Raw genomic sequence first — 13,777 nt, 5'->3', positions numbered from 1 at the left:
TGGAATTGTGATACAGTGAGTTATAAGTGAAATAGTCCTAACCGACTTGCCAAAACTGTAGTTTGTTAACAAGAAAGGTGTGGAGTGGTTGAAAAACTAGTTTTAATGACTCCAACCTAAGTGTATGTGAACTTCTGACTTCAACTGTATGGGATATCAACAGAGGTACATTTTTCTGGGTGACCTAAATATTGATTGGCTTTCATCAAGAAGCCTACTCAAGAAAAAGCATCATCTGTCACCAGTCAGTGCCTGCAACCTGGTTCAGGTTATCAGTCAACCTACCAGGGTATTGACAAACAGCACAGGAGTTAAATAATCCACAAGTATTGATCACATCTTTACTAATGCTGCAGAAATCTGCTCTAACGCAGTATCTAAATCTATCAGATGTAGTCATCATAATATAGTAGCCATTTCTAGGAAAACCAAAGTTCCAAATCTTGAGCCTAAAACAGTGTATAAGAGGTCATATATTTAAGTTTTGTAGTAATTCCAATGTTGAAGGTGTAAAGAATATTTGCTGCTCTGTTGTGTGTAACGAGGAGCAACCAGACACTGCACTTATGAAATTGCTTATTCCAGTTACTAATTAGCATGCACCCATTAAGAAAATAACTGAAAAAAAGTTAAATCCCTGTAGATAAATTATATAAAAAATTATAGTAAAAACTGGCAAGTGTCTTCACTGACTTTTTCAACCTTTCCTTGACCGAGGCACGTTTCAAGCAAACCACCATAGTCCCTGTGCCCAAGAACGCCAAGGTTACCTAAATGACTACCAACCCGTAGCACTCACATCTGTAGCCAAGCTTTGAAAGGCTGGTCATGGCTCACATCAACACCATCATCCCAGAAACCCTAGCCAAACTCTCATTTGCATACCGCCGCAATAGATCCACAGATGACACGTTCTCTCTTGCACTCCACACTGCCTTTCCCACCTGGAATGTAGTGGAGCGGGTTGAGAGTTTCAAGTTCCTTGGTGCCCACATCACCAACAAACTATCATGATACAAACACACCAAGACAGTTGTGAAGAGGGCACGGCAACACCTATTCCCCCACAGGAGACTGAAAAGATTTGGCATGTGTCCTCAGATCCTCAAAATATTCTACAGCTGCACCATCGAGAGCATGATGTGCTGAGCTGTATGCACTACCCTCTGTAGCACATTGCGTTCAGATGCTGAGCAGGTGCCATACCAAGCGGTGATGCCGCTTGGTATGGCACCGCTTGGTATGGCAACTGCTCAGCATCCGACTGCAAGGTGCTACAGAGGGTAGTGCATACAGCTCAGTACATCACTGGGGCCAAGCATCCTGCCACCCAGGACCTCTATACCAGGCGATGTCAGAGGAAGGCCCTAAAAATTGTCAGACTCCAGCCACCCAAGTCATAGACTATTCTCTCTGCTACTGCACGGCAAGTGGTACTGGAGCACCAAGTCTAGGTCCAAGAGGATTCTTCACAGCTTCCTGCAAGCCATTAGACTGCTGAACAGTTAATCTAATGGCTACCCTGACTATTTTGCATTTACCCCCTTTTTTATGCTACTGCAACTCTCTGTTTATTATCGATGCATAGTCACTTCACCCTTACCTACATGTACATATGACCTCTATTACCTCAATTAACCCGTACCCCCACACATTGACTTGGTACCGGTACCCCCTGTATATAATTTTACCAAATTTCTGTCGGCATGTTTAATGTGCAACCAGAGGAAAAATAACTCTGGACCATCTTTAAGCCACACACAGACACACATACAAAGCTCTCCCTCACCCTCCATTTGGCAAATTTGACCATAATTCCATCCTCCTGATTCCAGTTTACATGCAAAAAAATAAAGCAAGGAAGCACCAGTGATTAGATCAATAAAAAAGTGGTCAGATGAAGCAGATGCTAAGCTACAGGACTGTTTTGCTAGCACAAACTGGAATATGTTCCGGGATTCCTCCAATGGCATTGAGGAGTACACCACATGTGTCATTGGCTTCATCAATCGATGACGTCGATGACATCGATGACGTCGTCCCCACAGTGACCGTACGTACATAAGCCAACCAGAAGCCATGGATTACAGACATATTTTTTATGCATGTCAATCTCTCGTGGCTCAAAGTAGAGGAGAGATTGACTTCATCACTACTTGTATTTGTGAGAGGTATTGACATGTCGAATGCACCAAGCTCTCTGTTTACACTATTAGCACACAGCTTAGACACCCATGCATACCCAACAAGACATGCCACCAGAGGTCTCTTCACAGTCCCTAAGTCCAAAACAGACTATGTGAAACACACAGTACTACATAGAGCCATGACTACATGGAACTCTATTCCACATCTAGTACCTCATGCAAGCAGTAAAATTTGATTCAAGAAAAAACCCCACATAAAAATACACCTTATGGAACAGCGGGGACTGCGAAGATACACACACACAGTTACAGACACATGCATACACACACACGATAACATGCGCACTATACACACATGTACACCTGGATTTTGTGTTGTAGATATGTGGTAGTAGAGTAGTGGATGGGGCACACACCTAATGTGTTGTGAAATCTGTTGTGAAATGTATTTGACATTTTTAAATTGTATAACTGCCTTTTGCATGTGTTTGTGTGTGCGTGTTTGCGTGTATGTGAATGATCACACATCATATCGCACGCATTTTTCTTCTCACAACACACTTTAATTTACACCAACCTGTGTGTGTTGCTTCAGAGTGTTTCAGTTTTAAAATCTCTACTGTTAACCTGAAATTGCCATAACTCTGGATATCCATAGCACTCTTTGGACTCATACGTGTGCTGCTGTCTATACACTCGCCTTCTGTGGTCTTGTAAACTGCCGTGGGGCAATCGGGGTCATAGTAGGTCAGGCTCATAGAATGGCTTGAACAGACATGTTCTATACATCTAACGGTGACAATATCATTTGCCATTAGTATATGTCGAACAATGAGAAATGTAGCTGGTTGGGTTTGTCTGTAGGGTCTTGCCACCAGCGCTCTCTACTCCCATATACTCTCTCTTACACACACATACGCACAAGAAAGTACACATTGTCTTTTCCTTTTGACTTGCCATATTTTAATACAGTAAAAAATGTGTCTCCATACACTTTCTATACAAATCATAAGAATTGATACAAGTTACAAAACATACTTATGTATGGAACCTCTACACATCCAAAGACAAGTCAGTCACAAGGGTGGACGCAGACAGAGAGAGAGAGAGAGAGAGAGATGCATCTATCCCTGAAACAGACCACTATACATTGTATATGGAAGTAACACATTTGAAGAGTTTCCAGCATTCCATAGACTGGATTTACAGTTAGTTCCTCTCCTCATTCCTGTTTCTCGTGCCAATCCTCCATCCCCTCCCAAATTGCGTCATCTTAGCCCAAATGACAATAGAGGCAGTGAAACAATGAGTGTCTGGAGAGAAACAGAGAGGGAATAGATTATTCTTTATTATAATCTAAATTTCCTCTGAAAGATGGGGTAGGGGGGGGGAATTAGACATTTGAACTGTTCTTCATTGGCACATTATTTCAGTACGCCAATGCCAACCAACTGTACGACTGGAGATAAGGAGAGACAGAATGAGAGAGAACAAGAAAGAAAGAGAGTTGGATTCAAGCCATCCACTCAGCCTCCTTTAATTCTCGCAATTGCGGAAGAAGTGGTAGATGAAGAGTAGGAAGAGAAAGAGAGTGTGAGAGAGAGAAATCCTAAAAAAAACAGATATGCACTGTATACAAAGACGAGATACTCTATTGTGTATGGGTTTATGGGTGAGGGAAAGAGTGAGTAAATCTGTCTGTATGAATAATAAGTTGTGTATAGGCTTTACTATAAATGCTTATTTGTATCTACATACACTCAACAGTTATGCATTTTCTTTTCCCAATAAAATAAAAAAACAGGCATATCACCATCCTGGATTCGGATCCAATTAAAGTCTTGCACGTCCCCAATAGATTGGTCCAGGATTCAGGACCCAAGTGCCAGGTACTGTTGTCACCCGTTACTGTGAATCATGTGAATTGTGTGCCATTCAAAAAAAGAGCTATGTCAAGCTGCCGTCAAGTTATTTGCGTGTTTATAAGAATACCGGTACACTGAAATGGTCAGGTTCTGTCCTTGTGAAAGCAAATCCTACCTTTTCGCTAACACCCATCAGGTAACCACATTCATACCCGAAAACACCCTTTAACACAAACACTGGTAAGTACACACACATCCCTAATGGCACACAATGAACCAGTAAAAGATGAATAGAAAAAGAGGCACTTCAGATAGTAGTACACAAATTGCCTAGCACACACACACACACTACAGTCTCGACACACTGATAGTTACAGTGTTAATACTTGAGCCCATATTATCAATCACATTACAGTATACCTGAAAAGCTCATATGAGCCTGTGCGTCTGACTAGCTTGGCTGCTCGGAAAGCTACAGAAGGCTTTGTGTAGGAAGATGGGATTCCGACACCCAAAGTTTCACCGTCATCGCCAGGCTCAGCAGTCAACAGAAAGATCAGCTCAGGAAGTAACAGAGCTATTTCATATAGGAAGACAGATTGTCAAAGGTGCAAGGTTCCACACAGCAGCTGCCCTTTCAAGAAGTTGTTCATATCCTATCAGATTATTTGTTTCATACTTCCAATCGATCAGGCTGCTTGTTGTTGACTAAGCCCTACATGTGATCTGCTTGGCTAGAAGGTTCTGTACAATTAGTGGATTACCAAGTGCAGTCAATTTACACAAAAGGAAGAATGACATTGTGACAAGAGAGAAAACATTGCAAGAGTAGTTTAACGTTAAGGATTGTGCTGCATACTAAACTTAGCTACTACAACTTAGCTACGACTTTTGAGTTCATAAAAACATGGCATTGGCCAGTATTGCTACAATAACCCCCCAACCGCCCACCAATCCATCAAGACACACATACACCACTTCTTCCCTCAACTATTCTCCCTACAGTGGAACAGTCTCAATGTACTTGCCCCTGTCCCCCCTACCCCTCTCCATCACCCCCTCCTGGAGGGTTTTGGTGGAGACGGTATAGCCCTTGGTTCCCTTCCCATCTCCTCCCCCACCCCCCCCTCCCACTGAGTCCTTCTTCGGAAGTGGACTACAAGCCCTATGGGGGTCTCCTCCTCTCCTCTCCCTCTCTGGGGTGGGTTCTGCCACCCTGCCTCCTGGCCCTGCCTCAGCTCCTCTCCTCCTGGCCGGGGGCCCCCAGAGGAAGGTGTTGGCCGGCTGGTAGTGCTGGCGGGCGTACCGGAGCAGGCTGCGGCGGTGGGAGCGGAGGCGGATGGTGTAGACGTAATACTCTAGGGTGCTGTGCAGCATGTTGGGCAGGGTGCCCCGGCACAGAGCCTCATCCAGCAGGAGACGCACCAGGGGGGCCTTGAAGGCCTCAAAGCCCAGCTCACCCAGAGACTTGAGGATGCGTGTGATCCGCAGATAGTTATGCTGGGACCTGGGGAGAGAGGGAGAGATAGGTTACTCATCACCAAACCACCTTCGCTATAGACCCAGAGAGAAATTGTGTGAGTGTGTGTAAGTACTCCTGTGTTTACCACTCACTCATTGAGGTGCTGAAAGCGTTCTTGCCAGTTGGAAGCTCGGGCGACATTTCCACTTTTATCCAGGAGTTTGATCCCGTAAAAATCCAGCATGAGTGTGTACGCCAGCAGAAATCGCCGCTTGGCCTCCCGAGTGCTTTGGAATTCCTATGGGACACAGCAAAGATCAGCCGGAAGTATAAGTAGATCCCCCAATATTCAAAATTCCTGTACAACATGATGACATATAGACATTTTCAGATCAGTCAAACCACATGGTTAAGTCTTGTTATTGTCTTTACCTTGATCTCCTCCTGAGTGAGTTCTTGAGCATAGAAGTTGAGCCCTTGCTCCCTCAGAGGGAAAAGCCTGCAATAAAGACAGAGAGAGAAGACTGTCAAAGAGTGAGATTAACTCTCTCCCCTTGACTTTTCTATGCAAATCTCCCTGTCCTCTCTTGTCTGTCTTTATTCTCTTGCTCTTCCCTACTGTCCTCTTTTCTTCTATACGCGCATCTCTCTCCCACTGCTGTCTCTTATTACAGTGGCTTGCGAAAGTATTCCCCACCTTGGCATTTTTCCTATTTTTTTGCCTTCCAACCTGGAAATCAAAATGTATTTGTTGGGGGGTTTGTATGATTTGCTTTACACAACATGCCTACCACTTTGAAGATGCTAAATATTTTTATTGTGAGACAAACAAGAAATAAGACAAAAAAACAGAAAACTTGGGCGTGCATGACTATTCCCTCCCCCAAAGTCAATACTATGTAGAGCCACAATTTTGCAGCAATTACAGAGGCAAGTCTCTTGGGGTATTTCTCTATAAGCTTGGCAAATTTAGCCATCCGGATTTTTGCCCATTCTTCAAGGCACAACTGCTCTAGCTCCGTCAAATTGGATGGGTTCCGCTGGTGTAAAGCAATCTTTAAGTCATACCACAGATTCTCAATTCGATTGAGGTCTGGGCTTTGACTAGGCCATTCCAAGACATTTAAATGTTTCCCCATAAACCACTCGAGTGTTGCTTTAGCAGTATGCTTAGGGTCATTGTCGTGCCGGAAGGTGAACCTCCGTCCCAGTCTCAAATCTCTGGAAAACTGAAACAGGTTTCCCTCAAGAATTTCCCGGTATTTAGCCATCCATCATTCCTCAAATTCTGGCCAGTTTCCCAGTCCCTGTCAATGAAAAACATCCCCACAGCATGATGCTGCCACCACCATGCTTCACAATGGGGATGATGATCTCTGGGTGATGAGAGGTGTTGGGTTTGCGCCAGACATATCATTTTCCTTGATTGCCAAAAAGCTCAATTTCGTCTCATCTGACCAAAGTACCTTCTTCCATATGTTTGGGGAGTCTCCCACATGCCTTTTGGTGACTATCAAACACGTTTGCTTCTTTTTTCTTTAAACAATGCTGTTTTTCTGTAAAGCCCATCACTGTGGAGTGTAAGCCTTGAAGTGGTCCTATGGACAGATACTCCAATCTCCGCTGTGGAGTTTTACAGCTCATTCAGGGTCATCTTTGGTCTCTTTGTTGCCTCTCTGATTGATGCCCTCCGTGCCTGGTCCGTGAGTTTTGGTGGGCGGCCCTCTCTTGGCAGGTTTGTTGTGGTGCCATATTCTTTCAATTTTTAAATAATGGATTTAATGGTGCTCCATGGGATGTTCAAAGTTTCTGATGTTTTTTTATAACCCAACCCTGGTCTGTACTTCTCCACAACTTTGTCCATGACCTGTTTGAAAAGCTTCTTGGTCTTCATGGTTCCACTTGCTTGGTGGTGTTGCAGACTCTGGGGCCTTTCAGAACACGTTTATATATACTGAGATCATGTGACAGATCATGTGACACTTAAATAAAGTCCACATGTGTGCAATCTAACAAATTATGTGACTTCTGGAGGTAATTGGTTGCACCAGGTCTTACTTAGGAGTGTTATACCAAAGGGGTGAATACATATGCAAAAACCACTTCTCTGTTTTTAATGTTTTATAATTTTTTAAAACAAGTTATTTTTTTCATTCCACTTCACCAATTTGGACTATTTTTTTTGTATGTCCATTACATGAAATAAAAATAAATTTAACCTGTTGAACCTATGGGGGCGCTGTGTCATTATTGGATAAAAAGACGTCCGTTTTAAGCGCAATATTTTGTCACGAAAAGATGCTCGACTATGCATGGAATTGACATCCTTGGAAAGACACAACTCTGACGTCTCCAAAACTGCAAAGATATTATCTGTGCGTGCCCCAGAACAAATGCAACAGGCGAAACCAAGATGAAGTTTCATACAGGAAATGCCCCGGATTCTGAAGGCGCTGTGTTCAAATGTCTCCTTATATGGCTGTGAATGCGCCAGGAATGAGCCTGCGCTTTCTGTCTATTCCCCGAGGTGTCTGCAGCATTGTGACGTGTTTGTAGGCATATCATTGGAAGATTGACCATAAGAGACTACATTTACCTGGTGTCCCGCCCGGTGTCCTGTGTGCGTAATCTGTAGGTCCATGCGCATTCCATTTCTTCAGAATTGAAACTAAACTGCCACGGTGGATTTTATCGTCGATAGATATGTGAAAAACACCTTGAGGATTGATTCTAAACATCGTTTGCCATGTTTCTGTCGATATTATGGAGTTAATTTGGAAAAAAGTTTGCGTTTTAATGACTTATTATTATTATTTTTTCCTTACCCAAACGCGATGAACAAAACGGAGCGATTAGTCGACACAAATAATATTTTTTGTAAAAACTGAACATTTGCTATCTAACAGAGTCTCCTCATTGAAAACATCTGAAGTTCTTCAAAGGTAAATGATTTTATTTGAATGCTTTTATGGTTTTTGTGGAAAATGTTGCATGCTGAATGCTAGGCTTAATGCAATGCTAGGCTATCAATACTCTTACACAAATGCTTGTTTAGCTATGGTTCAAAAGCATATTTTGAAAATCTGAGATGACAGTGTTGTTAACAAAAGGCTAAGCTTGAGAGCAAATAGATTAATTTCATTTCATTTGCGATTTTCATGAATAGTTAACGTTGTGTTATGCTAATGAGCTTGCTGATAGATTTACACAATCCTGGATACAGGGGTTTTTTCGTAGCTAAACGTGATGCAGAAAACGGAGCGATTTGTCCTAAACAAATAATCTTTCAGGAAAAACTGAACATTTGCTATCTGAGAGTCTCCTCATTGAAAACATCTGAAGTTCTTCAAAGGTAAATTATTTTATTTGAATGCTTTTCTGTTTTTTTGTGTAAATGTTGCCTGCTGAATGCTAACGCTAAATGCTACGCTAAATGCTACGTTAGCCATCAATACTGTTACACAAATGCTTGTTTTGCAATGGTTGAGAAGCATATTTTTAAAATCTGAGATGACAGTGTTGTTAACAAAAGGCTAAGCTTGAGAGCAAATAGATTAATTTCATTTCAATTGCGATTTTCATGAATAGTTAACGTTGCGTTATGGTAATGAGCTTGAGGCTGTAGTCACGATACCGGATCCGGGATGCCTCGACGCAAGAAGTTAAATTACAGGTTGTAATGCAGCAAAATAGGAAAAACGCCCAGGGGGATGAATACTTTTGCAAGGCACTGGAAGTAAATTCATTGAGCAACAGCCACTCGTCTGCACACGCTCACTGCTGCTTAGACACCCACTAATTGATATTATGCTAATGAACTGCTCTGTCAGAATAGAGAGTATGAGAGAAAGTGAGAGATAATAAGGTTGGCGCTGCAGGGAGTAAGTGAGATTGGCAGGATATGTGAATCCCAGTGTTTTTTTCTCCTGGTGTTATACAGGTCTCTAAGTTATGTAGGTCTGTGTCAGATAAAGCATTGGCTGTACTTTGCTGTTCTCTTTTCTGCTTTCTGCTCCTGCAAAAAAGGTTGAGATAGATTTCTATGTCCAAACATACATATGTTACAGACCTGGATCAGACCTGGGTCAAATTCTATTTGAAATCATTTCAAATACTTAATCTGTGCTTGATTGGTTCTAAAACTCAAATCGTATTTGAACCCAGGTCTGATACGTAGTCACAGGTGTGCATGACACACACACACACACACACACGCACACACACACATCCATAGTACCTCGAAGGGCCTCTTACCACTGTATGTAGGTGTGATTGTGCTCCAGTTTGTCATAATTTCCTCTCCATTTGGTCAGGATCTCCTCAATGAAGATACCTAGAGAGGGATTCAGGTCAATCACATAAATGATACAGGAAAACACACCTGCCCTGTTTGGGGTCAGCATAAAATGTGTGCGTGTGTCTGCAGGCTAGTGTTTGAACAATAGATCAGCTCTTAATCCTCTGGACTACTCTGTTCAAACATGACCCAAGGCCAATCAAAACTCTCTAAGCCATGAGCCAGTAACACTGCTGTGTGTCCGACGAGTGTATGTTGCTGTTTGTCACTGTGTGTTAGTGTGTGTGTGTGTGCTGACCGTCTGGTATTAGAGGGATCTTGTTCAGGTAGAAGCGGAGGTTGCGGTAGTCATTAGGTAGCCGGGGTGCCTTGTAGTTCTAGGGAGGGAGAGGATGAGGAGGGAGAGTCAGGAAAAATCAGGCTAGTGTGTGTGTGTGTGTGTGTGTGTGTGTGTGTGTGTGTGTGTGTGTGTGTGTGTACCGTACCGGGTAGCTGTGGCGATATTTGTAAAGATCCTTTGCAGCATAAAAACTCCTCTTCATCTTGGTGCTGGACTTAGAGTCAGAGGGCTATGATAGAAAGAGAAAAAGAGAGAGAGGAAATAAAATAGTGAATGAACACTGACTGAAATAGATAGCAACAATGATATCAACCGCGAGACACACAAACCCATAACAGCATAGCAGATGTCTGGCTTGAGTGGGTTCGTAACTGAACTGGAATTAACTATTTTTGGTGTAGGTAGAATAATAATCTGCCAATTCCTTCTCCATGAAAGCAATTCTAACTTCATGCAGGCTTCCAATGCATTCACAGTCAGGATAACATGAAGGAAAATGCACCATATAAAAGCATATCAAGGTATTATAAAGGCAATTGACTCGTTACAAACAAATATTGTTGTTTATCTCTTTTATACTTATGAACATGGATGCATCCCATCAAAGTTGTAGGGTTGTTGCCTATTGTCATTTTTCAGAAAACAAAATTAGAAAAAAAATAGTAAGCCTAAAGGCCTAGCTAGACCTGAAAACAGCCAGGATTTGGGGAATGGGCATACTGTGTCATTTTCCCCAAATCAAACGATGGAAGATGGGCTCCCTTATTTGGCCCTATTATATTTTATGTATTTAAAAAATTAGGTCACTTTTATCAGGTCACTGTCTCACTTGCGCGCAACACTAACCTACTCTCCCTCCGCGTGTTCATGCAGGACATTGAGGACACGAAACGAGGACATAAAACAAGACAGCGATGTACAACATTCTGGTTAAAACTGAACGATGTTGAATTATGCGCTATAAGATTGACACTTTTGGCAATGCATAAGACCACATCAATTGGATACCTGGCAATGACATTGAACGTAGCGTAGACATGGCAACAACATATGCGTTGAGGACATATACATTGGGACATAGGCCTCAACTAGGCTACTAGCCTACATACAATCCTGATTTTGGTTTCCCGACATTATAGTCTGGGATGTTGACATCTTCAGCGAGCCAGCTATGCAGCTGTGCCATTTCCATTTTCTAATTTAGCTCATTGCAGTCTACTCTTCTTCCTATTGTGTGTGTGTGTGGTTGCTTTTCTGTGTGCCAGTTGGTTGGTAGCCTATTTACCTTCGGGGACATGTTCGCCTGTTCGCCGCATCTCCCTGTCTCAAACCGGTTGACACACTCCGATATCCCGCTGTCCTCATCACCCGGCTGCTCGTCGCTTTCCGAGTCTGACTCCCATGTCGAGTCGCATTCCTCCACAGTTCTTGGCTCCTTGTAGCGCAAACTGCCCATCAGATTTCCCATTTACCCGCCTACACCGAGTCGCGCCGTCCTCTGTGTCCTTCTAGCCTACATATTTTGCCGTGCAGTCGGCCTGCTGCGCCACGGTTAGTGTGTGGCGTTTAAATGGCAGGCTGAGGAAAATTCCGATCCAGACTAGTACATCGTGAACACACCCCTAAATGCGCGGCGCGTGCCGAGGAAAGTGGTCACAGCATCAGGACCAAAGATGACCACGTGCTCCGCGACACTGGGACAGTGGTTAACCAGTGTCACATCTGAGATCCTCAATGTCAGATGGAGAACACATATTCATTCTCCCTTTCGGTCACTAGCTAGGTTTCTATTCAATTGGCGACAGATTTTCATGCTAATACTCTAGAATCCGCATTGGAAAATATGCGCATTTTCCTACCAGTGGTGTGTTTACACCAACTTGACTTTTTGCGGATAAAATCAGTGCGTGACGTAATGCACACACAATGTACTTTTTTGCTTTAGTTTTCATGTGCAAATCTACAAATCTAAAGTTCAATATGTTTCCATTGCATTTTGAACTCTACAGATAGCTTTGTCACAAAAACTTTTGTGTTAAACAACAAATGTACCTACTCTGGTCTTGGCACCTGCGCTCTAGCCAACATTTAGCAGATACAGTGGCGGTAGGCTGTGCAGGTATAGTCTACATGATGAGATTATTATGGATAAAAGCACAATATTTGTATTTGTCAAACGGCAGTCAAGCAGAATAAGAGCCTCTATATTTATTGGAAAGGTGCACCAAGATCACAGGGCACTTTCACCACCCTGTGAAGTTCATAATCAATTATTTAATCTATAGCCTAATAAACCTCATGGTTTCTGAGTCATAGTGGGAGGGCCACACACCATATCATCTCGTGACTCCAAGTTTACTTTGATATGATGCTGTTTATATACATATTTGCGCATAAAGGCGTTTCCACCCATTTCTCGCCTAATACACTTTACCAACACAAAATGATCCCACCATGTCAAATGAACAAATTATCTGCCAGCATTTATACAATTTTACTGAAACGTCCTGTTTCCATTACAGCTGTCATGACTCATTTTTAGACGGTATGACTTTACACACAAAAACTGTGGATGCAAACGTGGTTACTGACATAGTCTCCTCCATCGAGTCAATCGGAGCTGCAGCCATCGTTGTAGGAATTGGCCACGTGGGTCTGTCTATTGGTAGGTTATAACGCACACACGCGTAGCACAGCCACACTATGTGCACTGTTTTTTTCTAGTTATGCGGGCTAATCAACAGGCGACAATTTGCTACTCAAATCGACATTTATATGAGGGCATTCCTCCTAAGGGATGAGCTTTGATGTATGGCAACACAGAGACGAACATGGTAAAGCATGACATAGCCTGCACAAGCAGTGTTGGAGTTGGAGAGGGATCACAATCAAATGCACCATTAGTTGCTGATAGAACACAACAGAACTGGATAATAGAAATTCAACAGAACTGACATCAAATGTTATGTACAAAGGTCAACATTCAGTGAGACAGGAACCAGAATGTCATGCTAATCACAACCACACGAGAGCAGCATTTCCTATGTAATATATTATACTATAGCAACGTAGGTCTCGACTCCTTAGAAAGCCTGTTACGTCCACATACACAGTATCATATTAAATGACTTGTTGAGTTCTAATATGTAATTCTATAGTTGCAGCACTATTAATCTCCAAGTGCCATTTCCATGTAGGCTATCCGGTATCCCCCACTTCCTTTCCCTTCCCACCCTAAACTCTAATCTGGAAATAATGCATAGCCCATTAGTTTACTTTGTAGAAGGTCCAAACAAGCAAATAGATTGGGGTCGGAGATTCAGCAACATGGACAGCGGCAATATCGAACTCTTTCAATCCTGCAGTTAAGCACCACATGACAGTAACCACGTTTCCATACACAGTTTTTATGCGAATAAAGTCATATTGTATTTAAAAAATCCCGACAACTGAGATGGAAACAGGAAGTTTCAGTGGAATTTTATAAATGCTGACAGATCATTTGTTTGTTAGACATGTTGGGATCTTTTTGTGTCGGTAAAATTAATTATACTAGAAATGGCAGCGGAAACACCTTTATACAAAAACTATTGATATAATAACTATCATATTGAAGAAAAATTTCCACATTTTCTTCATGCGGATTTTTGAATATTTCCCTGAAAA

The 13,777-nt window shown here is 42.4% G+C and overlaps 1 protein-coding gene across 1 annotated transcript; it reads right to left on the bottom strand.

Annotated features, from left to right (window-relative positions):
- Window positions 1-5,011: 5,011 nt before the first annotated feature.
- On the bottom strand, window positions 5,012-11,662 carry LOC115113866 (opioid growth factor receptor-like protein 1). The gene is made up of 7 exons (XM_029641840.2): window positions 11,397-11,662; window positions 10,257-10,340; window positions 10,070-10,148; window positions 9,729-9,807; window positions 5,907-5,973; window positions 5,627-5,772; window positions 5,012-5,519 (listed from the first exon to the last, which is right to left on the bottom strand). The coding sequence occupies exons 1-7, from the start codon at window positions 11,577-11,579 to the stop codon at window positions 5,012-5,014; spliced, it is 1,146 nt and encodes a 381-aa protein (XP_029497700.1). The 5' UTR covers window positions 11,580-11,662.
- Between the last annotated feature and the right edge of the window lie 2,115 nt (window positions 11,663-13,777).

The sequence above is a fragment of the Oncorhynchus nerka genome, linkage group LG28 (genome assembly GCF_034236695.1).
Source record: "Oncorhynchus nerka isolate Pitt River linkage group LG28, Oner_Uvic_2.0, whole genome shotgun sequence".
In the NCBI taxonomy this organism is placed as follows: Eukaryota; Metazoa; Chordata; class Actinopteri; order Salmoniformes; family Salmonidae; genus Oncorhynchus; species Oncorhynchus nerka.
The sequence above is the reverse complement of the archived record's forward strand: the minus strand, read 5'-3'. Positions and strand labels throughout refer to the sequence as shown.

What these genes read in the sequence shown, in the direction of transcription:
- LOC115113866 (XM_029641840.2), bottom strand. Translation starts at nt 11,579, where the DNA reads ATGGGAAATCTGATGGGCAGTTTGCGCTACAAGGAGCCAAGAACTGTG. An exon ending in AGGCGAACATGTCCCCGAAG is followed by an intron (nt 10,341 to 11,396) that starts GTAAATAGGCTA and finishes TTTCTATCATAG; the next exon opens with CCCTCTGACTCTAAGTCCAG. An exon ending in AATCACACCTACATACAGTG is followed by an intron (nt 5,974 to 9,728) that starts GTAAGAGGCCCT and finishes TCTTTATTGCAG; the next exon opens with GCTTTTCCCTCTGAGGGAGC.